The sequence below is a fragment of the Podarcis raffonei genome, chromosome Z (assembly GCF_027172205.1).
Source record: "Podarcis raffonei isolate rPodRaf1 chromosome Z, rPodRaf1.pri, whole genome shotgun sequence".
In the NCBI taxonomy this organism is placed as follows: domain Eukaryota; kingdom Metazoa; phylum Chordata; class Lepidosauria; order Squamata; family Lacertidae; genus Podarcis; species Podarcis raffonei.
The window spans coordinates 13,719,303-13,745,831 of record NC_070621.1 but is presented as its reverse complement, the minus strand read 5'-3'; the positions used below and the strand labels follow the sequence as shown (position 1 = coordinate 13,745,831).

The following is a 26,529-nucleotide window of genomic DNA, read 5'->3' as shown; positions in this document are numbered from 1 at the left end:
TGGTTTGACGCCATACAAGGCAACTTCCTGTTTTTCATTAATCTGAGCAACTGGCTTGGTCCCAAGACAAGGGAGCTAACTTGGCCTGATGTTTGCAAGCAATGCTCTGTTTGCGACAGAGCACTTAACCTTCTCATGTGCTGCTCCAGCTGCAGGTCTGCCCACCCAGAAGCATCCTCCTGCAGCTGCTGCTGCTGCACCCACTGCTGTGCCCGCTGCTGCTGCTCCTGCGCCCACTGCAGCAGTGCATTCAGTCTTCTTTGCTACAGCTGTTCATGCATATTTGTTGTGAGTACTACAGTAGAGGGGATGAGCTGCAGGGTGTTCTTGCTACCCAAGTCCTGTGCTCACATCTTTTGCAATCATCTCTCCATCTTGCCTGACTTCTTCGGAAAGAGGTGGAACTGAACAACAGTGGGGGGTGGTCGATTAGGGCGAATGGGGCACTGCCTCCCCAACCTCAGCCTGCCCCCACCTGCCTGTTGTTGTTGTTTTACTTCCAACGAATCAGGCTGTGGATATCATTGACTCTGGCTCGATGTGCTGTTGATTTCCTTGCCTTATGCCACACCAGTGAAAGCAGGTCCAGTAGGACACCACCCCCTCATTCTGCCCCCAGCTGGCTCCCACCTGCCTGCCTTCTTACGTCCAACCGATCCTGAGGGCAGGACTTCCTGTCAGCTTCCTCTTCCCCCTCAGTCTCCATGCTGCCATGGTAGAACACAGCAAGGAGGAAGATGGGGACAGCCCTAGACTTAGCTAGCCCTACCTGTCATTGGCTCTGGTGCCACCTATAGTTGGGTTCCCTGCATTCACCCCAATGAGGCACCAGCCAACACTGAACTGAAATGAGGATAGAGACTTCCTGGGATGGGGAGCTTGTGGGCTGATAAACTGTTGCTGGGCTGCTACCACTTACCTCCCACATCACCCCTCACCGTTGGCCAGATGGCCTGGGCTGATGGGAGTCAAACAACCCCTGGGAAGTCTTGTAAAGAGCTGCTTAACATAACTGATGGAGTTGGCATGGTGGCAACAATTGTGGGAAGCTAAGAGGTGTTCTCTTCTCATTCCAGTACCAATGGGAAATATGTGAAACATGGCAAGTATGGAGCAGCTGTAGTGGGCAGCAATGCAACCAAGGAGGTAAGAGGAGGAGGTGTGGTGTCTTGAAGTAGCCTGGCCTTCTGTCAACCTGCTGTCCTCCAGATGTTTGGGACTACAGCTGCTGTTGGGCCTAAACATCTGGAGGATACCGGGTTGATGTAGGTTGGGCTAAGGAAATGCTTCCCTTTCTCTGAATGCTGGTTTCCTGATGATGTCTTACTCGGAAAAAGCAAAGGTGCTGTTTTGGCTCCTGTCTCTTTCTGCCCAATAAGCTCACAAGGGTTATAGCTCCCATTTTTCTTATTCTGACCTCACTTCTCTACAAAAAGCATTCGCAGCAGGGAAGGGGCTGTCGCACAGCAACACACCATCCACTTTGCAGACAGAAGCTCCCAAATCCAATCGCTAGCTCCTCTGGGTAGGGCTGGGGACACTGCTGCCAGTCAGAGTAGGCAGTCCTGAGCTAGAGAAACCAGTGGTTTGATTCAGTCCAAGGCAGCTCCCTGTGCTCTTATTTAAATAGAACCATGTGGACTAGAATCTTGACAAAAGAAGGGCCTAGGGGGTATTGTGTGCGGAGTGGATAGAGGGAGGTGAGAAAGTAACTTTGTCGTGGCTTCAAAAATCAATAAACGTTCTCTGCCTCACTCAAAAAAGGAAGGGGGTTTCAGCAGCTTATGTTGGAAAAGGGATTCAGTTTTTCCAGCCTCTGTCCTTTTCAGCCCAGTCAGCCAGCTCTTCAGTGGTTTGCTCTGCCCCACTTTGCTATGAAAGGATTCACAGGTGTTTTACAATAAACAGATAAAATATGTCAGGAAACATATGCATTTATTCCAGGAAGACTCTGGTATGAATGCCTTGTCCTACTGCGCCATTGCAGGTGAGGGTGGTGGGGACAGGATAAAACACTGGGATGTCATTCTCGTTTAGCTACTGGGCAGAAAAGGACAGATCTCACCCCTTGGTTTATCCAGGTGTAGGGAACCTTTGGTCCTCCAGATGTCGCTGAACGACAGCTCCCATCACCCCTCTCCACTGGCCATGCTGGCAAGAGCCAATGGGTGTTGAAGCTCAGCACCAAAGGCTCCCCACGCCTGCTCCATTGTAAGTTACATGTGGAGGCACTCCACATGTAATTAAGCCAGGCACCTGCAACCAAAGCAATTCCTACGATGAACAATTCTGATGTATTTAAATGTTAATGTGTCATTTGGCTGTTGGGGTGCTGTGGAAATGCTACATGGTATAAGAAGAGCTCCAGGTGCTTTTGAAAACAGCCAGCCCCGTAGTTTTTGATTCCTCACTTTTGCTGCTGTTTTCTTCTGTCCTTCTATCTCTTGTGGAATCCAGTACAGAGTGCTTCTTTACATCAGCAAGCAGCAGCAGATTGCGACCGCCAGGATTGATGCATGGTTTGTATTCACGGTAAGCTTTGGTGTTAAGACCTGCAAGGACCATGGCATAGGCTGAGGTTACACAATGCAACACATCTTGCTGAAGCTAAGGAGGTGTGGAGCTGGTTGGCTCCTGGACAGCAGACCTTCTAGGAACCCTGTGGGGCTGCCTTGAGATCTCTCATGTAGTAATAGAAATCACTCGGCATAAGCCAGGTATTGTGCATCCAGAAGGTCAGCAAAAATAATTGATGCAAAAAAATCCTGGAAACCTAATGGTCTGCCTTTTTGCTTATTTTTTGCATTTCCATGCCTCCTTTTTCTCAAGGTGGTATGTGTGGTTCTCTTTTTGCCTCATTTAATCCCCACAAACAACCTGTGGGGGGAGGTGAGGCTGAGAAGCAGTGACTCGCCCAAGGTCACACCCAGTGATCTTCGTACAGAACTGGGGGGGATTGTAGCCCTGTCGTGAGGGGAGTAGGGGCGTCTCCCAACAACATTTCAGCACTCTTTGCAAAATGCAATTCCCATGATTCTTTGGTGGTATGATATTGTTTGAAATGCACATTGCATATGAGGTCTCAGCTGTGGTCAATTAATTTCAGTGGGTCTGCTTTGAGTAGGGCTAATGTTTGTTGCAACCCATTAGATTTGAATAGTGTTAGAACCAAGGGGCCCCTCTATGGTTAAAACGCTTACCTAGAGGTAACAAGGTAAAGTAGATGACATTCTGCCCTCTGTCCTACTGTAGCTTACATCCCTTGGGGTAGCCCTCCACCCCGAAATCCTATAGCATTTTTCCATTTCTAAACATGACACACTACAGACGTTGATGTGTGTGTGTGTGTCTGCTCAGAGTAGACTCACTGAAATTAATGCACCAAAGTTCATCATGTCCATCAATTTTCATGGGTCTGCTCTGAGTAGGGCTAACATTGGGACACAACCCAAAGTCTTTAGCAAGACCCATCATTAAGAAAGTTGTTTTGAGCAGAGGCTGTCTGCTGCTCAGAATTCCACTTTCTCCTTTCTCTTTCTGCAGGTGCAGCACAACAACTACTGCACATTTTATGATGATCAGAGGCAGAATTGGTCCATCATGTTTGAATCGGAAGTGGCAGCTGTGGACTTCAGCAAACAGGTGCCAGAGGCGTGCATTGCCTTTTGGGGTTGGGGGTGACTGTCCTGCAGACACTGAACTAGTGTTCGCGGGAGCTCAGCTCTCTTGCATCAGTCACCAGATGCTTTCTCTGCCAACCACTAAGAAGCATCCACGGGCCCTGCAGGGAGGGCAAGGAATGGTGGTGTAGCCAGTGGGGAGCTTTTCAGGCCCCTGGGGTCTTCAGCCAGTGCTGCGCTGGGCCAGATTGCATAGGTGCAGATGACAATGCAGGCTAATAACACAAATGGCTTGGTTCTTCCTCCTTACAGCTGTGCATTGCCAAGTATAACAGCAGCCGTTCTCATGACTCAGTGCTGTGCCAGGATCTTGTTCTCGGAGACGGCCAAGGTGTGGCGACTGGAGATGTCCTGGAGATCACTTTTACAGGCTGGCTGTTCCAGAACGGTAGTCTTGGGCAGGTGAGACCTGGCAGAGAGGTTGGCTGATACTGTTTTTATACTGCATATGGGGCACTTCTGTGGCATCCTCCAGGTGCTGGGGATGATGGGAATTGAAGTCTCTAGCAACACTTCTTGGCCACAGCTTTCCCACTCCTGGTTTATAGTTTGCATACAGCCCTTTTCTCCCACAACCCCGTCTTTTTGCCTTTCAATAACATTGCAAGGAAATGAAACAGGACAGGGACTTGATGAGACTCACCCAGCTTGCTTCACAGCTCAATGTGCATTTGACCCCAACCCCAATGAGCTCTAGCCAGTGCTTTTCCATGGGGCTTGCATTGGTTGCTCTCCAGAGGTGGGGCCTTGCCCAGCCTTGCCGCCCTTTCTCAACTGGGGATGCCAGGGAGGGAACCCAGGACCTTCTTCCTGGGAAGCACATGCTGTTAGACCCTAAGCTACACCTGTCTCCAAGGTGTAGATCCTATTTCTCAACCTCATTTTACCCAATCTGCAACATGGGAGGCACCGCTAGGTAGGGGATTCAACATAGAAAGCTGCCTTGCACTGCATCAGGCCACTGGTCTAGGTTGGCATCGCCCACATTGACTGGCAGTAGCTCTCCAGGCTTCCAAGCAAAAGCCTTTCCCTGACCTTACTTGGAGACGCCAGTTTTGAACCTGGAACCGGCTGCCTGCAAAACAGGTGCTGTGCCCGAGTTGTGCCCCGTCCTTCAATACTCATTGCTGTTGGCTCAGCAACTGGAGTAGCAGAACGTGAACCTATTACCTTCCGCATTAAAAGTAATTTCACCCCATTGACCTTCCACTTTTGGAACAGGTTTTTGACTCGAATGTAAATAAAGAGAAGTTGCTCCGACTGAAGCTAGGCTCTGGCAAAGTCATCAAGGTAAGATGGCGCTATCTTCCCACCGCAGTGCAAGGTTTTTTGAGCTCAAACCCTTTTTGAGCTCAAATCCTGATCAAATGGCTTCCTCAAGAACCGCTGGCAGGTAGCTGTCCCCGCTTGTCTACGCTTGCCAGGATCTGCTGGAGTGGGAGGCCCAAACAGGGTCCCTCGATCCCTGCAAAATTCCTGATCCTGCCCTACTGGTCAGTCAGGCTTGCCCTTTCTTTACAGGAGGGGTGGGGAACCTCAGGCCCAGCAGGGACTGAAACTGGCCCTCAGGATTCACCCCAGGCCATGCCCATCGCCAAACCTGCTCTGTGGCCTGGACCAAAACAGTCCTGGACCTCCAATGTTGCCTCTTGCTGTCCTGCATGAGAGACAGAGGGGGGAGTGTGAGTGGGTGTCTAAAGTAGCCTATTGTACAAAGGTAAAAATTACATTTGTTGCCCCTCCCACTTTCCCCTCTAGCCCCGCCCACTCCTGGCATGCTCCTCCCCACCAAGAAGGTTGCCCCGGAGGGAATGGTTTTCATCCCTGCTTTAAACTACAGTACTGTCCTCAAGACTGCAAGAGAACTGTCAGTATTCCTGTGCCCTGCTCTCGACCAGCCTTTACCAACCTAACAAACACACACACAGATCCTGTGGACTCCAACTCCCATCAATCCCAGCCAGCGCATGCTGATTGAAGTTGGAGTCCAAGGTATCTGGACGACGTCAGGTTGACGAAGTCTGTGTGGTTCTGGCACTTAGCGAAGGCGGTCACCCAAACTTGTTTTCTGCTTGGTTCTCCGTTTCTGGAACTTGAAGGGCTGGGAAGATGGGATGATTGGCATGAAGAGAGGAGGGAGGCGGTTCCTCCTCATCCCGCCAGCATTGGCTTACGGGTCTTCGGGAGAAGCTGAACGCATTCCTCCGGACTCAACTCTGGCCTTTGAGGTGGAAGTCAAACGGGTGAGTGTGTCTTCCTCCCAACGTGTTAGCGACCAAGAGAACCTCAGAAGGTTGTTGGGTGGTCGGTCTACTGCCTGGATAAGGTTCTACAAATGGAAGCAGTGGTTGCCTTGACCCGACTCCATGATGCCTCTTTTTTGCTCCCATAGGTGAGGTTTGCAAAGGGCGCTGACTCCGCTGGACAAAGCCAGGGCCCCAGGGACTCCCTCACACCTTCACCAGCGCCACAATCAGAAAGCCCCGCTACAGACCCAGCCTGGCTGACTCCTCCTACACCTGCTCCAAAGCCAGGGTGAGAAATAAATTGAGGGTGCCCTTAGCTTTTATTTATTTATTTTTTAAAGATATTTATTAAAGTTTTCAATATTAATACAAAAAAAAATCAAAAAGAAAAAAGAAATAACAAAAATACAAGAATAAAAAATAATTAATAATTAAAAACACTCATAGTTTCCAATGCTTATTTTCATTAACATATTTCCCCGACCTCCTCATACCTCCCTTTTTTGTATTCCAATTCCAATTATTAGTTCAGCAAATCCTTACCAATAAATTTTAACCTATTTCTAAATCCTTTTTCCCCCGAGTTCTCTTAAATCATACAGCTGGAAACCACTTAATTTCTATCTGACATCATTCTAGCATTCATTAATTTTGTAATATTTCTGTAAATAGTCTTTAAATTTCCTCCAATCTTCTTCCGCCGACTCTTCTCCCTGGTCACGGATTCTGCCAGTCATTTCTGCCAATCCCGTATAGTCAATCATCTTCATCTGCCATTCTTCCAGAGTGGGTAGTTCCTGTGTCTTCCAGTACTTTGCTATAAGTATCCTTGCTGCTGTTGTAGCATACATAAAGAAAGTTCTATCCTTCTTTAGCACCAGTTGGCCGACCATGCCCAGGAGAAAGGCCTCTGGTTTCTTCAGGAAGGTATATTTAAATACCTTTTTCATTTCATTATAAATCATTTCCCAGAAAGCCTTAATCCTTGGGCACGTCCACCAAAGGTGAAAGAATGTACCTTCATTCTCTTTACATTTCCAACATTTATTATCGGGCAAGTGATAAATTTTTGCAAGCTTGACTGGGGTCATGTACCACCTGTATATCATTTTCATAATATTCTCTCTTAAGGCATTACATGCCGTAAATTTCATACCTGTGGTATGCTCTTAGCTTTTAAGCCTTCCATTCTCCCAGGTGTCACATCCTAACTCTGCAGTAAACAGGTTGCCACCTCTGTGTTTGAGGCTTTCAGCCTTCACCTCAGCTGCATAACTCAGGCCCCACCTGCACTGTACCACCTTGGGTGGATGAAGTCCGGTATACAAATTCAATAAATCACAATAAATCACACGTTCCAAATAGCGCCATGCCACTTTCAACAGCCGTGGCTTCCTCCAATGAATCCTGAGGAATAGACTCTTCCTACTATGCTCAGGTTTGTTAACTCCCTTCCTTCCATACTGCAGGGAGCCAGCTGTGCGTGCCAAATCAAGCTCTATTAGCGGACAGCTAGCGGTAAGTCCCCATTGGAGCCAAATCTTCCTATTGATTGTATAGTTCCTGTTGAATGTGACCAAAGCAATGAGAAGTAACTTGGTCCTCCCATAGAGAGTGGGATCCTTATTGGTGAGCATTTTTTGAGAAACTCAGGTTACATTTCCCTGTTGATCCTGTGATATATTTTTTTAAATAAAAGCTCCCACGTAATAAAGATACAGTATTTTTCCGTCTATATGATGCTCCCATGTATAAGACGCCCCCTATTTTTATGGACTTAGATTTAAGAAAATGGGGGAAGATGTATCTGTGTATAAGATCCCCCCTAATTTTTGACATTATTTTTAAGAGAAAAAACCTAGTCTTATACACGGAAAAATACGGCGTGTCAACAGGAAAAGCATATCATCTGTGACTACAAGTAATTAACATTTGATATTGTGCTTGCATAGACTTCTGAGATGGGTTTCTAAGCGGGTTATTAAAAATAATAATAATAATGCAGTTTTAAGGTTCTTTCATTAATAGTTTTAGAGTGAAAATGTAGCAAGGAAATGGTGCGTTCATGAGGACGCCCCCCCCCACATTGGAAGGTTCTATAAATGTAAGCCCCCCCCCCCCCGTATGGGTGTTCATGTTTACAACATCTTAGTTGATTATCTGTGTATTTCATTCCCGTTTCCTATCAGAGGGCATGCTGGCTGGGGGCTGATGGGAGTTGTAGTCCATTACACCTATAGGGCCCCAGGTTGGTGAAGGTTGCTGTGCCCTTTCCTATAATAATTTTTATAAAGTTTTCTATTTTACATTTCAAAATAAACATTTTACAAACTGTAAAATATCCACTCATTTCCCTTCTTTTCCTTCCATGGTTCTTTTTATATATTATACATTCTGGCATATTTTAGTATACCATTCAAATAAGTTTTCCACTTTTACACCCATCAAAAATTATTTACTCTGTTGAATTTATTTCTGTTCTGCCGTCATTTTCAGCTGATTGATATGCCCTTAACTAAGGCCTAAGTACTGAGCATCTAACATGCATTGTCAGGCACACAAAGGAAGCCACAGTGGGGGGGGGGGAGAGAAGGACAAACCAGCTGCTTTCTCTTAGGGGATCCTGCTTGGGCTCTGGTCCCCTTGGCTTAATCCTGCCCAGCGGTTGTGACAGCCCTCACCACCATTTTGAAATCCCACTGTTAGGCTTTGAAAGGGTATGAGAGGTTGTTTTACTGGATGCATCCCATGACATGGGAAGAGGAATCTCTTTCTTTTTTAAAGAAACCGTGAAGATATCTAATGCAGGAAGATTGGAAATCTAAATGCAATATAAGCTGTTGTATGAGCTTGTAAACCACTTTTATTTTCCTTAGCTGGGCAATGAGGTCACTTTGGCTTGGGGAGTTGTAGCCGACAACATCTAGATGGAAGGTCCCCTCAATCACCCTCCCTGTTTTATAGCCTGATGTCATATTCTGACAAACAATAACTATGTTTCTGAAAAGCCTGGATGGCCAATTATAACACCAGTTTCTCTTCCCTTCTCTTCTCGCCCCCCCACTTCCCCGGACAGAATCCTGATGTAACAAAAGTGAAACTGATTTCCCGTATGGCGAAGATGGGTCAGCCTATGCTACCTGTCCCCTCCAGCACATTTGCACCCCAGCAAGACTCAGCTGACAAGGAGGTAGAGGTGTGTTAGCTTCAATTCTCAGGTTTTTTTCAGTGGGGTTTCTGTGTGTTGGCTGTTGCTGAAATTCAGGTAGGTTGGCAGGATGACTGTGGACGAACATAGCAAGCTGCCTTATACCGAGTGAGACTGCTCATTCACCTAGCTCCCTACCGTCTACACTGACTGGCGGTGAAGGAGGGGAGGGCCCTTTTTTTAGTTAATTACAAACCTACCTGGTTCTCCAGGGTTTCAGACAGGGGGCATTCCCTGCCTACCGGGTATCAAACCTGGGGCCCTTTGCATGAAACTGAGAGTCTTGCCCTCCCTAGATCTAGTATTCACCCCAAACTGGTTTTGGGTCTGAATCTTAATTTGAGGGAAAGCCTTGTAAGGATCATCAATCATTTTATTTGTAAGTCACCTTGCCCAAGTTAAAACAATGCTCAAAGCGGCTTACAACGTATTTAAAAAAAACCCATAGCTACAAATGTTCTGGCATGCCTCTCTCTCGTTAATGTGGGATTTGAAGCCTCCAGGGTCCCTTTCCACTTCCCAGGAGGGTTAATTGTGCATTGTCTTCTTCAGGAGCCGCATGCCATTCAAGAATTTTCAACCTTCTGTCCAAACGACTACCGTCCAATGGCCCCTCCTCAGTGGACAACGCAAGGTAAAAAGTGTGTTCCCTTGTTGTGCCTTGGTGATGGTCACCAACGAGGGTGGCTTCAAAAGAGGGTTAGGCAAGTTCATGGAGGAGAGGGCTGTCAGTGGCCACCGGCACTGTGGCTGCGCCCTCCCTCCACGGCTGGAGGAAAGAATGTTTCTGAATGCCAGTGGCTGGAAACCGCAGGAGGGGAGGGGGCTCTTGCGCTCAGGTGCTGTTTGCAGGCTTCCCATGGGGGGCACCTGGTTGGCCACTGTGAGAAGAGGGTGCCAGTCTAGATGGGCCACTGGCCTGATCTGGCAGGGTTCTTATTGAGTGCAGTGGCTCTACTCAGTAGAATTTAGTTGGACACAACCCAGAAGCCAGCATGATGATTGTGCATGGAAAGCAGAGGAAATCTGGATGTGTGGGGATGGGGGGAGCAGTGTCCTTCATTTGCTGTAGATCAGCTTGAGCAGAGTCTGCATCTGTCACTGGCATTGTGTTTAGATGCTTGAATTGATCTGTTTGTGTGCTGACTCCTCTGGGTTCCTTTGGGTGGAAATGGAGACAAACATTTTGATGATGATGATGATGGGCTGCTTGTATTGAGATGGGCAACGCTGATGCCTCTGCTTTCTTCCTAGCTCCTCATCCAGCTGTCTCGGGGCTCCAGGTGCCTGCTGCCCCCCAGCCACACCCACCGCTTCCAAGAACCCCTCAAAACTGTCAGGTAAGGAGTCTTTTGTAGGCAGGGAAAGGTTCTTTCATAGGTTGCCAGGTGAGCCACAACATCATGCTCTGTTCCCTGGTTTGCTCAAGACAGGGGCATGTGACTAGCAGGCTAGACTAAGTTTCCTCATCCTTTTCTGTCAGTGTCAGGTCTTCATTTGCAAAATAGGGAGGGTGCAGCATAACCATGAAGGTAATAGCCCTTCGGTGCAAATCCCAAAAGCGCTAGATTAAGAACTGGCAGTATTAATAGCCTTGGGTTGGAGGGAAGCAGTTTGTTACCTCGGCAGAGGTAGTTTCCACCAAATCCAGCAGGGATCTTCTATATTGTAATGGTTCTAGGGGTTGCTCGTGCGTAAGTTGTCGCCACTCCTGGCTAGGTTACCTGGGTGAACCCTTTCTGTCTGGACAGCCTCTCACCCGTGGCTGCCTCAATCGCTGGCAGAATCCGCCAGTGGGCGTTTCTTGAACTTCTTCCAGCAAAGAAGTTCTTTGACGCCTAGTCTCCTCCTACTCTCCCTGCGCGGAAGCCTTCTGCGCAGGGAGGGTGTGGGCAGCGGAGGACCCGTGCTCTCCCCGCTGGTCTCCGGCGAGGAGTCCTGGAGCCCCCTCACCGATTCCCCCATCTGCCCCCCTTCTCCACTGGTGCCACGCTGATTTCCTTCCCCAGCAGATGGGCTGCCTCTCTCCCTACTGGGACCCTCTCCGGCATCCCTCTGGAGCCTTCCCTCCGCATCTGGCTCCGATGGCAGTTCCCTGACATATATATTGGATTATCTTTAGAAGAATGTAAGAAGAACCTCTGCTGGATCAGGCCAATGGCCTATCTCGCCCAGCATCCTATTCAGATGGGGGCACCTGTTCTCAGTGGCTACCTGGATGCCCCAGTGCAAAGTGCACAATCAGTGCCTGCGTGCAAGAGCTCTTTCCCCTCCCCCAGTTTCCAGCAACTGGCATTCAGAAGCATTCCTCCTTCCAGCCATTAGCTGTCGAGGCCAGTAGCCATCAATAGGCGCCTCCCCCATGGATCTGCCCAATCCTCTTTTAAAGCTGTCCAAATGGTTGTCCATCATTGCCTTTTGCAGGAGAGGATCCCTTGCAGTCCTTGGCCTTTGGGTCATCTAGCCCTTGAGAGCAGGCTTAAGCAATCCTGCTGTTTTAATGGGGGACCTTTTTGCCGTCTGTTTGGTCAGTGTGACAAGTCACCTGACTCTCCTTTCCCTCCCCCACCTGTGTTCTCAGCCTTATGCAGGGATGCCATATGCTTACCCACAAGTGAGTGCCGCAGTTTCCCAGCTCCAGCCTGTTGGGTTGTGCCCAGCTCCTTTCCAAGGTATGTTCAAACTGTGCACTAGGTAGCTTTGGGAGCTGCTTCCAAACATTAACTTTTTTAAAAAAGCAAAACCCTTTATTAACATTGTTGACAACCCAAAAGTCTGGTAGCAGGCTTGCCACATATGAAGAAAGCAAACAGAAAATAATAAGAGAAAGAAATGGTGACACACCAGTATTAATTAAGACACCCATATTTCCCAAACTGGTACGGATAGTGAATGTTGAGCATCTACATCTGTAGCTCAGGAAATGAAATCCTACCTGTTGAGCATTAACTCAGTGAAAGTTAGAAATCCCCCCGTTCAGAGCATCACAGCCTACTGGATCAGGCCAGTGACCCATGTAGTCCAGCATTTTCTTCTTACAGTGGCCAACCAGATGCCTGTGGGAAACCCACAAGCAGGATCTGAGCACCTTTCCCTTCCTGTGCTTTTCAGCAGCTGGTATTCAGAAGCATTTATTGCCCCCAATTGTGAAGTTGGAACATGGACATCATGGCTGGTTGCCATCAATAGCCTTCTCCTCCTCCGTGAATATGTCCAATCCTCTTTTAAAGCCATCCAAGTTGGTGGCCATCACTTCCTCCCGAAGTCTGCACTGTGTGAAGAAGCATTTCCTTTTGCCTTATTCCAGCCGTTTAAAAGCTGGGAATAGGCAGCTAAGTTGCCTTAAAGTCCCCCACCCTAGAAGATTCACGGCTGCTTGTTAAGATGCTCAAGGATGACTGTGTTCTTTTCTCCCTGCCCTTTCTTATTGGTGTGACCCCTCTCTTCCCGCCCTGTCCACTTCTACAGTGGTACCTCGGGTTAAGTACTTAATTCGTTCTGGAGGTCCGTTCTTAACCTGAAACTGTTCTTAACCTGAAACACCACTTTAGCTAATGGGGCCTCCCGCTGCTGCTGCGCGATTTCTGTTCTCATCCTGAAGCAAAGTTCTTAACCCCAGGTACTATTTTTGGGTTAGCGGAGTCTGTAACCTGAAGCCTATGTAACCCAAGGTACCACTGTATTTGCTTCTGCTGGCAGTCTCATTTTGAAACAAGAATAACAAACACAACCTTGCAAAGTTTTCTTTCCTGTCACAGCAGCTGGAGACCTTGGTTCATTCCTGCTGACAGAAACCCGGCAGCAGAACACAGAGATCCGCCTGGCCGTTGGGAAGGTGGCTGACAAGATGGACCAGCTGTCAGTCAAGGTAATACAGAACTTTCAGGGTAAAGGTAGAGGGGGCCCTGACCATTAGGTCCAGTCGTGACTGACTCTGGGGTTGCGGCGCTCATCTCGCTTTATTGGCTGAGGGAGCTTCCGGGTCATGTGGCCAGCATGACTAAGCCGCTTCTGGTGAACCAGAGCAGTGCACGGAAACACTGTTTACCTTCCCGCCGGAGTGGTACCTATTTATCTACTTGCACTTTGACATGCTTTCGAACTGCTAGGTTGGCAGAGGCAGTCACCGAGCAATGGGAGCTCACCCCATCGTGGGGATTCGAACTGGCGACCTTCTGATCGGCAAGCCCTAGGCTCTGTGGTTTTAACCCACAGCGCCACCCGTTGGTTTTGTATTGTTGATTATTTTATTTCATAAAAAAACTCAAAGCACTTTACAAAAAGAATAAAACAATAGAATTATTAGTAAAAATGATTTAAATATTCAAAAAATTAAAACCAGCGATAAACTAGAAACCTATCAGCATTCTAGAGATCTAAAGAAGCATGTGCCAAAAAGGGTACAGGCAGTTCCCCATTTACATGGGGTTTGCGTTCTGAGGCACTGTGCAAGTCAGCCTGCCCCGCACCCGTGCAGGGCCAAAACTGGTGCGCCCACAGATGGGGAGTTGCCTGTACAGTGAAGGTGCCTGCCTGATATTGATTGTTGTTCAACTGTTTTAAGGCTTTTAAACAACTTTGGGGTTTTATGTTCATTAAAAAATACATATATCAGGCAGTATAAACATTGTCTGAAATAATACATCAATCTACCTTCAGGTTTTGCTTCTGTTTCATAGTGTTGGAGAACTGTATCTAGCTGCTTTTATAGTAGGCTTGTGAATTGTCTTTTTAATCTCTGATGGGGGGGAGGTTTGGGACTAGGGAAGTTGCTTCAGCACCTCTTTGCATGCAGAGGGTTCCATGTTAGCTCCCTGACGTCTCCAGGAAGGACTGGGCGACTCCCCAGTCTGAAAACCCAGGGAGATGCTGCCCGCCAGTGTCGACAGCACTGAGCTCGATGGACCCAGTGGTCTGATACTGAGCCAGGTTCCTGTGCTCCCAGCAGTTTCTCTCCTTGGCAAACAAGTGAGCAGCTCAAAGGGCCCAGGCCTGATCTGGCTTCTTCTCTCCCATGTGCTGATGCTTCAAGCTGCACCTCCTTTTTGTTTTTCCTTTCTCTCCCCACACCCCTTGCAGCTGGAGGAACTGCGGAAGCAAAACTCTGGCCCCGGTTTGCTGCCAGGCATCTCTTCTGTTACCATGGAAACCTCTATGATCATGAGTAACATCCAGCGTATCCTGCAGGTAAAGAGCCTGTCTACTTGAGAGCATGAAGACTAGAACACCTTGCTTTTACCTTCAGGTGAAGGGTCACAGCTAAGTGGCAGAGCATGTGATTCGCAGGCAACAGGTCCTGGGTACAGTCCCCAATGGTGTCTCCTGGCAGGGCTGAGAGAGACCCCATGCCTGAAACCCTGGAGGAGACGCTGCCAGTCAGTGGGGAGCCTTGGGCACAGATGCTGCCCTATCCTTCCCTGTTCCTGCTCTGCACCTTCCTTGAGTTCTTTTGGCCAGCTGGGAGTGTCTTTGTTGCTAGCCTGGATGTGGAGCAATCGGTGTAGAGACTTCTTGTCTCCTGTATTATAGCCACATCTGTTGCTCCACCCACTTTTGTCCCTAGCCCCGCCCACACCTGGACTGTTGATCCAGAGGCAAGGCAGCCGTTGGACTGGCAGAGGTTCTTTGCCCCTGTTGTAGGCTGCACTGAGCTGGATACATGCAACTATCTGGCTTGAGCTAAGAGAGCTTCCTCTGTTCCAGTTCCTCTAAGGCTGCACCAGCAATTGGGCTTTTAGTATTGCAGCTCCAGACATCCAGTATCAGTTTCCAGCCCAAATCAGACCAGGGCCTAGTGTGACGCTGTTCAGATGCCTCTTGAAAGCATGCTTGCTTTGGAGGGCTTTCTGTCCTGAGATGTCACTTATGAAGATCAAGTTTTATACCTGCTGAAATGGTGTTGTTTTTAAAAGTTGAGTAGAATAGATGGGCTTATTGTATCAGAGTTTATGAAACTGATTTTATTCATTCTCAGAGCTTGGATTTCTGTGTTGTATTCTGCTCTCACCATGTATCTTGCTTCCATGGCTTCATGAGGTACAGCTGTCTCGCAATTTGCTTACTAAATAAAGTTTACCTAAGAGGCTTGCTAAAGGGGAGCAGCTCCAAACTGCCCATGTTCTGTCCATAACCATGGTGGAAGACCACAACGATTTCTCTCCTCAAATCTGGGTCCCCAAGAGAGGTTGGGGAAGAGATTGTGGCTGGAGATTGTGAGAGTTGTAGAGGCCAGGACTGGCTCTGACACATTCCGTTTTGCTCTTTCTGCCACAGGAAAATGAGAGGTTGAAACAGGAGATCGTTGAGAAGAGCAGCCGCATTGAGGAGCAGAACAATAAGATTGGTGAACTGATTGACCGCAACCAACGGTGAGGGAGACTCTTGCTCACTTTTAATGCTCTATGAGAAACAGCTGGTATTTGTGGCTGAAGCCTAAAGCTCAGGTGGTCTGGCTCAATCCCCAGGCACCCCAATGCTGCTGTCAGTCAAAGTGGACAGTACTGGGCTGGATGGACAAATAGAGGAATACAGGAATATAGCCAGTGTGGGGTAGCAATTAAGAGGGTCAGTCAGAGTAAGATCTGGGAGACCAGGGTTCCAATCTGATATAAAGGTAAAAACTCTCCTAGGGTGGCTTTTGAAAAGTGAGCTCTACATATGATACTGCCTTGATTTATTTATTTTTACATGAGAGGGTGGAAAGTATCAAATCATGCAAACATTCACGTGTGTAAAAAAACATATCTCCCCCAGCTATGTGGAGCAAAGCAACCTGTTATCTGAGCAGAGCAACAGCTCACTGCAGAGGACCATGGAGCACACCCAGGCAAGGGTCCTACATGCTGAACAGGAGAAGGTAAGCCCTGGCAGTGTGACAGCCACAACAGGAAGGCCAAGTGACTGAGGCTGTGGGGAGGGCAAGTGCTACCCCAGGATCCCATCCTTGAGTTCACAATCGCTAGTGCAGGTCACTATTCCCCTTTGCTTGCAGGCCAGAAATAAGTTACGTTTCTGAGCAGCAGCAATAACAAAATACAGTGCTACCTTGGGTTACATACACTTCAAGTTACACGCGCTTCAGGTTACACACTCCGCTAACCCAGAAATATTACCTCGGGTTAAGAACACAGGATGAGAACACAAATCGTGCAGTAGCGGCGCGGCGGCAGCAGCAGGAGGCCCCATTAGCTAAAGTAGTTCTTCAGGTTAAGAACAGTTTTAGGTTAAGAGCAGACCTCATGAATGAATTAAGTACTTAACCCGAGGTACCACTGTAGAAGAAACGACTGTCTAGGTATACATGCATGTACAGGTAAAAGATTCATAAGCTTCAGGTAATCCTTTGAAAAGCAACTCAGGTTGAATATGAGAGAACAACAGAATGTCCCTTTAAAATCTAACAGAGTGGTTAAGGAAAAAAATGCACCACATTGGTCTACAGTAAGATCGCATTGGCTGCATTCACATGCCATGCTAAACTGTGGGTTGGCATGACGTGAGCAAGCACAGTGAACGTCCCCCTCACTTCCTCCTATGCAGCCAAGAAGAAGGGTGTGAGAGTTTCCACTTCTAGGTAACTGCTGCTTCCTCTGTTTTCAGGACTGAGAACAGCCATTAATCTTCAGTAGAATTAGTTTCTGAAGTTAGCTTATTGGAACAAACATTTGAAGTTGGTGTGTTTGATATTACCCATAGTTGATGTTAGCTGCAGCTCGTTGTCCCAGGCAACACAGCAAACCATGGCTAGGCATAAGTGTCAGGGTTCCTGGCCGCATGAGAGGAGGAGATGTAAGGGGAGAGCATGCAAGTCTAGGTTTGCTGTGGCCTGTTCTTGCTTGGGCATCAGCATGCAAACCCTGCCATTAAGGGATCTTCCATGCATCTTACCCTGAGGCCGCTGGGATTTTGAGTGATATAATCAGCCCTTGGACCACAGAACAAGCAGAGTGCTCTTAACCCAGAATGCCATTGCCTCTTTTGATAAAACTTTCTCCCCTCTTGCTGTTCTTGCTTCTGGTGGTGTTAACTCTCCTCTCCTTGTCACCGCTTTTCTCTCTAGCACATGCCGCCACTGGATCAGGGGTGGGACCAGGTGAGGCATTGTCCTTGGGTGTCCTGATTACCTGAGCACTTCCTTACTCCCTTCATACTTTCCAGGTCACCATTTCATACTTCTAGCAGGGGAAAACCCCACGCCTTCTGCAGGGGTCTCTCGTTGCGAAGGCTCTCTGTGCTTTGGCATCCCAGCTTCAGTGACAATGGGTTTTCCTAAATCAGGGGTGGGGGGACTCCAGGCCCCTGGACCAAAGGCCACCTTTCAGGCCTATGTGTCTGGCCCTCAAAACTCCTTCCAAGCCACGCACCCTCACCAGTCCTACATTGCACCCTCCTTGAGTGCTTTTGCCTGGCTGGATCAGGCCCAAAGCCCGTCTTATTCTCACAACCAGATGTCCCAAAAGGGAATTCTACAAGCAGGATCTGCGCTCACCCACTTGCAATTCCCAGGAACAGCATGCTGCCTCCAACGGTGGAGGGAGACCTTGTGGCTGCTGGCTGTGGATAGCTTTTCCTGCTCCATTGCTAAAGCCATCCAACTTGGTGGCCTTCATTCCATCTTGTGGGAGAGAGCTCTGCTGTGTGAAGATGTCCTTTCTTTTGTCTGTCCTGAATTTTCTGGGGAAATCTTTTCTGCTCTCCATTTTATGCACCTTTGTCGTGCATGCTTTCTCCTGAATTAACTAAAAAGCCCAAGGCTTCTGCCTCCCCCTGCTCCTCATAGCCTTGCCAGTAGACCAGTTCTTCAGGGTGTTTCCTGGGAGACTCATTCTTAGCATTTGGGAGCCTCCAAAAGCACAACTCTTGCATCCTCCCAGGGCACTCCTTCCCCATATATTCTCCTGTCTCTTCTGCTCCTTTGCGTTGCAGGTCAGGGTCACCAAGGAGCTAGCGGAAGCCACGGCGCAGATCACCCAGCTCCAGCTAGAGCTGACCCGTCATCAGAAGCAGGAGATAGATCTCCATTCCCAACTGAATGAAGCCCTGACAGAGTCGGGGAGGCAGAAAGCCCTGGTCAACCAACTGCAGGCACAGCTGGCGGGTAAGGGAAGCTGAGAGGAGGCGCTGAAATAGCAGAAGAGCACAATCGAAGCACAGGCAGGGTAGTTTTATCATCCTAGGAAATTCTTTAGCTTATAGGTAGGGAGCCTGTGGCCCTCCAAATATTACTGGCCTTCACCTCTCATGAGCCCCAGCAAGCGTAGCCAGGGATGATGGGCGTTGGAGTCCAGCAACCTCTGGAGGTCCTGCCCTTAGGGCCTCCTGCAGTGTAGCTGTTAAAGACTCAGACACAAAATCTCCAAAAAGACTCTGGACTTTAATTCCATCCTTTTAAAAAGGGCAAGCTTCTGATCTCTACAAACTTGATTAATTGTTTTTCTATGCTGCTTTTTGTTGAAATGAATCTCCAGCTTACAAACAATAAGTAACATTAACATAAGGTAACATAATAGAAAATGGGTTTGTGCAGATTCTGCACCTTCCTTGCCCTGCATGCAAGAGCAGAGCGGTGTAAGAGTGAGAAAAAACATGTGATATGTCTATAAACACCATGATCATCACAGTTATAACAAATAAAGGCTTGACATATCTCCCTTTGCATGTCATGAGTTATCTCATATATTAGTTTCACCTTTTAAGTTGAATTACTGAAATAAATGAATTTTTTCATGATATTCTAATTTTTCAAGTTTCACCTGTATGTCTTTAAAGTTACACGGAGGCCCCATCCACACTATACAGCGTTATCATGCCACTGCAGTCAGTCATGGCTTTCTCCCAAGGAATCCTGAGAAGTGTGGTTTGTTCCAGCTGCCAATAGTAGAGAGCCCTGCTTAAGTGGCCATTTCCAGCATAGTTTAACAGCCTGGGAATTGGAGCTGGGGGTGGTGGCAGACCAGGGGTCCCACCACCTCTCAGCACCCTTAAGAGAATGTTCTCAGTTCCCAGAATGTTTTGTGGGAAGCTGTGAGTGTTTGACGCATATAGTGCAGATGGTGCTGTACTTAGGCTTAGCTACAGCAGTGGATGGAAACAAGGACATGCACTGTAACCGGCTCTGTGCCCCACATCCACAGAACTTCAGAAATCGTCTGACGACATGAAAAGCAGGTACCAGGAGGAGAAGCTGAGTGGGAAGAAGTTGGATGAGAAGGTGGCAGCCCTGGAAGAGGAGCTGGCTGATATCCGCATTAAGAAGGAGAATCTGGAGAAGGTAGTGCCCAGGGGTGGCAAAAGTCATCACCCGAGGCCAGAAGTGGCTCCCTGGAAAACTCTCTCTGACCCTTAGGATTCTCCCAGTGCCACACCCCTCCCCCTCTCCCCCAGCTTTGCACCCTTGACTGTTCTTTGCCTCCCTGGAAGATCTAATAATGATGATGATGATGATAATGATGAAATAATCTATACCCCCCCCCATCTGGCTGGGCTTCTTCTTTCATTCTTAAATGGAGGGTTGAAAGGGACAAGTGGGGAAATTAACGTATGCTGCTCCATCTACCTTTACTCTTGGGAGGCGGCCCCCAAGAGGTCAGTCGGTGGAGTCTAGTCTATTAGGCAAGCAGGGCACTGCCCTCACCCAGCCACCACCGGCTTGCCTTCTTCCTTACAGCCAATCAGGATGTGGCTCTGCCTGTCATTGGGCTCCTTGCCTTCTGCCCCACCCACCTCAATGGGCAGGAGCCACCTGTCCTTGGAACACCTCTGCTCACTTGGCTGGCTTCCCATGTCTGCCGTAGGCCTCTCTGCTTACTGTTTATTACAAGGGCTCCTGAACTGTGCTCTGCGGACCGCCACTTAGTCAATGCTGGTTTTCTTCTAGCTTTCCCTGCTTAAAACCACAAGAAGCTCAGAGAACGAGAAGCTGCCACCACAGCAGGAACAGCCAGAGCCTGTGAAAGGGAAGGTCAGTGGGGCTCTCTTAAAACGTCTTGATGGAGGGTCTGCGGTTCCAACGTGTCCCACAGGCTTGTTACACATCTGTGCTGTGAGCCAGTGTGATGCTGTGTAATAATGCAGAGACTGAACTGCTTGATGCAAATATAGAGAGAGCTTAGCGTTAGCTGAAAAAGCAACTCATAAATTACATGTTGTCAAAGGCTAGAGGACCCTGAAAAATTCTATGCAGGCAGCTGAGTGGGAGTTTACCTTGTATACAATCTGTAGAGAGAGACACTGGACTCCCTGTCCATAATACAGTGTCAAATGTGGCTTGCCTAATTGGTCCCAAACTTTTGGAAGGGCACCAGGTTGGCAGAGGCAACAGCAGTTAACAACAGTTTAAAACAGTTTACAGTCTCACAAATAAGGTATCTCCTAAAAATACACACAGATGTGTTCCTCTCTCTGTAACAAACCCTGAAGTGCTCTTGAAATAAGAAGTGTTAAGGAAAGTGGCGGGGGTGGGGGACAAGCAGTGGAGAGAAATCTTAATCACATTCAGCAAAAGCAATAGCAATCCACACTTCTGTAACTTCAATCAGGAGTTGTTACCTGTTAGTCTGAACAGCACAATTCAATGTCATCCATCGCTTGGCACGTGGATGCTATCCCGATAATGTATGTTCGTTGTAAAATAAATGAATAAATGAAATCATCACCACATTTGGCTGTCCAGAAGCTCTTGAAAGCCCACTGTCCTTTCTGGTGTTGCTTCCCTGCCTTCTGACTCTTTGGCATCATCCTGCCCCAGGTGAAGAAGATCATGAACGAGGTCTTCCAGTCCCTGCGGGGCCAGTTCAACTTAGAGGAGTCCTATACCGGCCAGGAGGTCCTGCGTATCGTCCTGAACGCCATCAAGGTACAGCCCAGGGCAGATGGATCCTGACACCTGAATAAGATGCAGATTGAGTGAACTGGTCTATCATTTCTCTTCCTTTTTGTATGGTTCCAAATGTCATGAGTTTGGGTGCCAGAGTTTTGGGTGCAAGATGCCCATAACTACTGGGTTTAATAAGTGTTAGAATTTAATCACTGCTTGGAGAGTGAAACTGAAAGTCAGGCGCTTAACAGCTGGACTCAGCTTCCTGTGTTGAGGAGATCGCTTGAGAGGTGGGCCATTAGAGAACTAATAATGAAGATGATGATGATGATGATGATGATGATTTTGTTTATACCCAGCCACTCTGGGTGGCTTCCAACACATATATAAAACATAGTCAAACATTAAACATCTTTAAAAAATGGAACACTTCACCAATTTGCAGAAATCATGCTAACCTCTTTATCAATCCAATTTTAGTATACAGTATGTGCTGCAGACAGAAAGATGGGCCATCAGCAAGACAGACACTCTACCAGCCAGCAGATGGGTGAAGCCCCACCCAGAGCTTTGGGATAGTGAGTTTGAAGAGAGTGCCAAAGTTTTGGTTAGGAGGAAGTTTTAGGATTTCAGTTGGCTATGGTGTGATCAAAAGAAAAACGGCTTTCAGTCTGTTAAATGCAGCAAGCTGGAGAGGCAGGATCAGAGCACAATGCAAACTGACAGTTTGAATTAGAGGTTGCAGCAATGGGAAAAACGGGACTCTCTTGGAGTGTATGCTGGGGGCCCCCTCCATTACAGGCTCAGGTGTAAATAAATTATATATCATTATGACAGCACAGTCTACACTGTGCCTCATTTGCAAAGGAAACACAGACTAAGTGCCTAGACCCCTGGAATCTTGCACCGGTCAGAGATTGGGGTGGCATTTAGCCCCATATTACTAATCATGGGAGCGGCAAAGAGGGTGAAGCCCAGCTCTCTAGAAATAACAGGTTGTATCTAAGGTACTACAAAGTGAAAGTCACTTAGCTGTGCCTGTGTGGCTGAGTAGGGATTCAAACCCTGGTCTCCTGAGTCCCGGTTAGAGACCAACCATTACACAGTACTTGCATCAGGGGCTGCAGTCTTTTTTGTGGCAAATAATCCCCCCTCCCCTCTCCTTGTTCCAGACAACAACTCTGCAGCTGCTGGAGAGTCAGGAGGAGCAAAGGGGGAGCAGCAGCACCGAGGAGGAAGGACCTGCCGAAAGGAAGCAGCCAAGTGCCGCACCCCTTTATGGGGATCCCCACAGCAACTCTCTCCGAGAACCAGCACCAGTGGCATCCCCCGCTCCTTTGGCTAATCTCAAGGAAAGCTCAAGCAGTCCTCCATCCACTGCTCTCGAAGGAGCCCAAGGCAGACTGCTTTTTGCAGCTCCTGAGGCGCATTCTTTGGAAGCCCCGGTTGAACAAACTCGTGCAGCCTCTGCTCAAACTGCAAGGCCGCCTCTCAGGCTCTCCGCCAGAACTGAGAAGGAGAGGCCAAGCACTCAGGGTGAAATGGACACAAAAGACACCGCCATTCTGGCACCTCCAAATCCAGCGGCGGATGAGATGGCCCCTGCAATGGAGGGGCCCACAATGGGTCCAGAGGGCAAGGAGGAGAGTGGGGCAAGTCAGCACACCGCTGGCCCCACCTCTCAAGCTGCTCTAGCCGACAAGCAGCAGGACTTGGCTGGAGCCTCACAGCCAAGACCAGCGTCCAGCCCCACGGAAGCGGATTCCAGGTCTGTGCCAGGGCGGGAGGGGGACGGGAACTGTACCCATTATGAGTCTCTTGCCTTTCCGTGCCTTCCCCCCACCCCCTAATAGCATGGGGTTTAAGGCACAAAGGAAGACCCTGGCTCCCCCTTGTTGGGTGATAACGCCGAGGCCTGTTGCCTCCCCCCAACTGCAGCGTCGCCTGGGATTCATTCCTCGGGTCTCCCGTCACACTGATGTGGCCCATATCCAGGGACATGAGCACACAGTGAGCAAAGTTCAAAACAGAAGCTCAGCCTTGAGGAGTAACATCTAAGCCTAATTTATTGCAAATTAAATCAAACGTAACAGAACAAAGAAAACATGGCTCCTCTCTCTGTCTTTCTTCCTCGGAGAGAGAGCGGCAAAAAACAAAAGCTATACAGAGCGGAAACAGCATATCTCAACTTCCTCTCACAAGACTCCCACAATCAGTGCTGGAATGTAAACAGACATGTGACATGTAACAATCCCACACACATCTGCAGTACGGGAGGAATGGAATTCTCAACACCCCTCTGCTCCATTCATTGACATCAGTGCTAGCACTCCCCCACTCCCTCATTTAACCCCCACATCAACCCTGTAAGGTAGGCACTACCCAATGAGCTTCAGGACTGAGTAGAGATTTGAACTCTGGTCTCCCAGGGTTCTGGTCCGTTAACCACTGCATCACTCCCACTCTCCTTTTCCTTCTGTCTTTTTCTCCTGCAGTCTTCTTGAGGACAAGGGTGGTTTCTTCAAAGCTGCCACTCCCAAGCCATGTGCACTGGGAACTCTGTTGGTAGAAGACGACGACGACGAGGTGGTAAGAGCTTTGAGGGGGTGCAGTGGTGTATGGTGCCATTTGGGACGGCTTAAGGTGGAAGGCATAGGTAAAGGTAAAGGGACCCCTGACCATTAGGTCCAGTCGTGACCGACTCTGGGGTTGCGGTGCTCATCTCGCTCTATGGGCCGAGGGAGCCGGCGTACAGCTTCCGGGTCATGTGGCCAGCATGACTAAGCCGCTTCTGGCAAACCAGAGCAGCGCACGGAAACGCCATTTACCTTCCCGCCAGAGCGGTACCTATTTATCTACTTGCACTTTGACATGCTTTCAAACTGCTAGGTTGGCAGGAGCAGGGACCGAGCAACGGGAGCTCACCCCGTGGTGGGGATTCGAACCGCCAACCTTCTGATTGGCAAGCCCTAGGCTCTGTGGTTTAACCCACAGCGCCACCCATAGAGGCCCTCAATAGGTGTTTGATAAACTAAAGTGGTGGTGTTTTGTTACCAGGGCACCACCAATCTTTCCTGTGGCTGTTAGGGGCGCTGTATTGTTACGGTTTTGTGGCATGTTCATATTTCTGTTTCAAGCATGCTTTCAGTCCAATCAGTCCAATCACTTTATTAGGGTCAATGTCCACTATTCAAAACTAACAATAACTGGAGCCATAGCCACTGACAGGCAGCAGAGCCAACTACTTCCAGTTTTCTCCTCTTCCTCCCAGCTGAGTCCCACAAGGGGCAACCCTGCGACTTACTAGGAGAAAGCTAGAGCCCACATCCTTGGCTTCCTTCTTCCGCTTGCCTTGCTGATGGTCCTGCTCAGCTGGCCACCTGAGTCAGAGCCTGCTCTGGCAAGCAGCAGTGACCTAACCCTGCCTTTCTTTCTCTCAGTTTCAGAGCCTTAAGGGTCGGCCTCCCCCCACCCCACTCTTTGATGATGATGATGACGACGACGATGACCTGTAGCTGCTGGGATGAGTGGCCTGGCAAATGCCATGGCAATACTTTCTTTTCTCAAGAGCTTCAGTGATTGCTGATCTGGGGCTGAGATGGATGGAGCTGGAGTTTTTCCTGTGGGCCTCCCCAGATTGCTCATTTGGGCTGAGGTGGCCTTAACTTGTGGTTTTTGAGGCTGCTGGCAGGAAGAGGGGTGACACTCTCTCTCTCTCTCTCTCGGTAGTAAATGTAAATTTGGGACTTTGTCTAGCTTCAAAGTCCTGACTGTTTAATTCACCACTGCCAAACACACCTGTACCCTACACGCTTTTGACCCAGCTGCTGCTGGGAGTAGCGGTGGGTATCACCTTGAACAGCTCCTCTCTGTGGAAACCAGACTTAACCTTTTGCCATAGCTCACCTCCAGTTCTGAACCTTGGCAAAACCAGATCTTGAAGAAAATAATAATAAAGTGCAATTAAAATAAATTAACCCTGTTTCCTTAGTTTTTTCAGTTTAGCAAGGCAAGAAGGGGAGGGGCATTTGTGTGATTATATATGCCAAAAACCCACTCACCATTTATAGGGCACCTTAGGTGCTTCACGTACATACACCTGATATGGTAAGAATTAACCCCAGTCCTGTGAGGGAGGCCAGTATTAGTAATCTCTTCGTATTTCAGGTGGGGAGGCTGAAACAGAGAGTGGCTTGCCCAAAGGTTGAATGGTGAACTCAGGATATGCAGAAGGCGGTGCCTTGCTCCTCATCTCTGATACAAAACTACAAAGTATATACAAAAGTATCAAATATGGTGACAGTAATAATAATGCAGCAAAACACCACCACCACAAACTGGCTTATAAGTATAAAACCAAATTTACTAGAATAATAACTAGAATAGAGCTAGACTTGTAACCATTCAAGCAACAAACATACTAAGGTGCCATGTGCAAAACAAAGCCTGGAGATACTGTAAACATGGAGGGGATAAATGTACAACTGTATCTTAACAAGTTGCATGTGCAATAAACGTTATACAAACTGGATAAATGAACCGTTCAACAAGTAGCGTAAGTCCAGTCACAGAATGGCAGCCCTGTGCCGCCACAATGGCAAGGGTAGCACACTGGAGAACATGAAAAGGTTTTTCAAAGCTGTTCTTCAAAGATTGAACTGGATGAGATGTTCTTCAATAGGTCTTGAGTTGGAAACACAAAGCCGTTTGCATGGATCAATCACAGGAAGGCAAATCAAAGCCACCACCCTGGTGAGAATAACGTAAGTGGGCAAAAGGAGACCTGTTCTCTGGATATATTACAGGTTTCACTACACGCTTCATCAGTCCGAAAAGGCAGTCATAGAAAACGGTTTGCTCAGGATAAAGAAAGTATTCACAGGCACAGCGTGTTGTGAAATGCCTCGCTCTTCCCCAGTTCCCGTTTACCGTGATAGGCCATGCTCCACTGATGCAGAGCACTTTCCCTCGACCCGCCACTGAGCGCACCACGCCAGAAGTCTCATATATAAAAACATAAAACATTACTTTTTTAAAAAACTTCCCTATACAGGATTGCCTTCAGATGGCTCAGGGGACGGATAACTCCATACCCTCCAACCTTTCTCCATTGAAAATAGGGACATCCTAAGGAAAAGTGGGACACTCCAAGATCAAATCATAAACCAGGATGGCATCTTTAAATCAGGAACATCCCTGGTAAATATGGACACTTGGAGGGTCTGCAACCAGTGCCATTTTTCTAGAAAAAGATGTGCCAGAACTCACCGTGAACACCTCCCTCATTCTCTTAGAATGGCAATGGTGCCCAGAGCTAGTGCTGTGCACTCTGGGGCAGGGCTAGCTGCCTGTGGGGGTGGGGCTAGCCACCTGCAGGGACAAGGCAAGCGTCCCAGGGAGGCATGGCGAGTGTCCCAGGGAAGCGGCGCAGTGATGTTCCCCCACAGGGATGACACCCAGGGCAGCCCGCACCCACATACTCCTTCCTCTGCCAGTGATAGCGCCAACCTGAGATGTGCCAGAACTGAGTTCCAGCTGAAAAAAGCCCTGCTTCCAACATTATAATTATTGTACCAAAGA

At 48.3% G+C, this 26,529-nt stretch overlaps 2 protein-coding genes across 11 annotated transcripts in view; one reads left to right on the top strand and one right to left on the bottom strand.

Annotated features, from left to right (window-relative positions):
* The window catches only part of LOC128406511 (FK506-binding protein 15-like), a 32,388-nt gene extending 7,466 nt beyond the window's left edge, over positions 1 to 24,922 (top strand). Inside the window, exons 3-27 of one of the 10 annotated variants that reach the window (XM_053373966.1) lie at positions 150 to 288; positions 1,077 to 1,146; positions 2,458 to 2,532; positions 3,544 to 3,642; positions 3,933 to 4,082; positions 4,902 to 4,970; positions 5,780 to 5,923; positions 6,073 to 6,215; positions 7,396 to 7,444; positions 9,003 to 9,122; positions 9,687 to 9,768; positions 10,389 to 10,474; positions 11,716 to 11,806; positions 12,893 to 13,002; positions 14,214 to 14,321; positions 15,408 to 15,502; positions 15,888 to 15,990; positions 17,194 to 17,226; positions 18,060 to 18,231; positions 19,268 to 19,404; positions 20,011 to 20,094; positions 20,881 to 20,988; positions 22,122 to 22,717; positions 23,445 to 23,535; positions 24,390 to 24,922. In XM_053373966.1, coding sequence (XP_053229941.1) covers positions 150 to 288; positions 1,077 to 1,146; positions 2,458 to 2,532; positions 3,544 to 3,642; positions 3,933 to 4,082; positions 4,902 to 4,970; positions 5,780 to 5,923; positions 6,073 to 6,215; positions 7,396 to 7,444; positions 9,003 to 9,122; positions 9,687 to 9,768; positions 10,389 to 10,474; positions 11,716 to 11,806; positions 12,893 to 13,002; positions 14,214 to 14,321; positions 15,408 to 15,502; positions 15,888 to 15,990; positions 17,194 to 17,226; positions 18,060 to 18,231; positions 19,268 to 19,404; positions 20,011 to 20,094; positions 20,881 to 20,988; positions 22,122 to 22,717; positions 23,445 to 23,535; positions 24,390 to 24,464 — 3,029 coding nt within the window. In that variant the 3' untranslated portion in view covers positions 24,465 to 24,922. Of the gene's footprint in view, positions 1 to 149; positions 289 to 1,076; positions 1,147 to 2,457; positions 2,533 to 3,543; positions 3,643 to 3,932; positions 4,083 to 4,901; positions 4,971 to 5,779; positions 5,924 to 6,072; positions 6,216 to 7,395; positions 7,445 to 9,002; positions 9,123 to 9,686; positions 9,769 to 10,388; positions 10,475 to 11,715; positions 11,807 to 12,874; positions 13,003 to 14,213; positions 14,322 to 15,407; positions 15,503 to 15,887; positions 15,991 to 17,193; positions 17,227 to 18,059; positions 18,232 to 19,267; positions 19,405 to 20,010; positions 20,095 to 20,880; positions 20,989 to 22,121; positions 22,718 to 23,444; positions 23,606 to 23,955; positions 24,056 to 24,389 lie in introns of those variants that run through there. The other 9 variants (XM_053373958.1, XM_053373957.1, XM_053373955.1 and 6 more) reach the window with 9 other exon arrangements.
* Positions 1 to 26,529, bottom strand: part of SLC31A1 (solute carrier family 31 member 1) — a 74,144-nt gene that overhangs the window by 35,757 nt on the left and 11,858 nt on the right. The gene's annotated exons all lie outside the window — the stretch shown is intronic.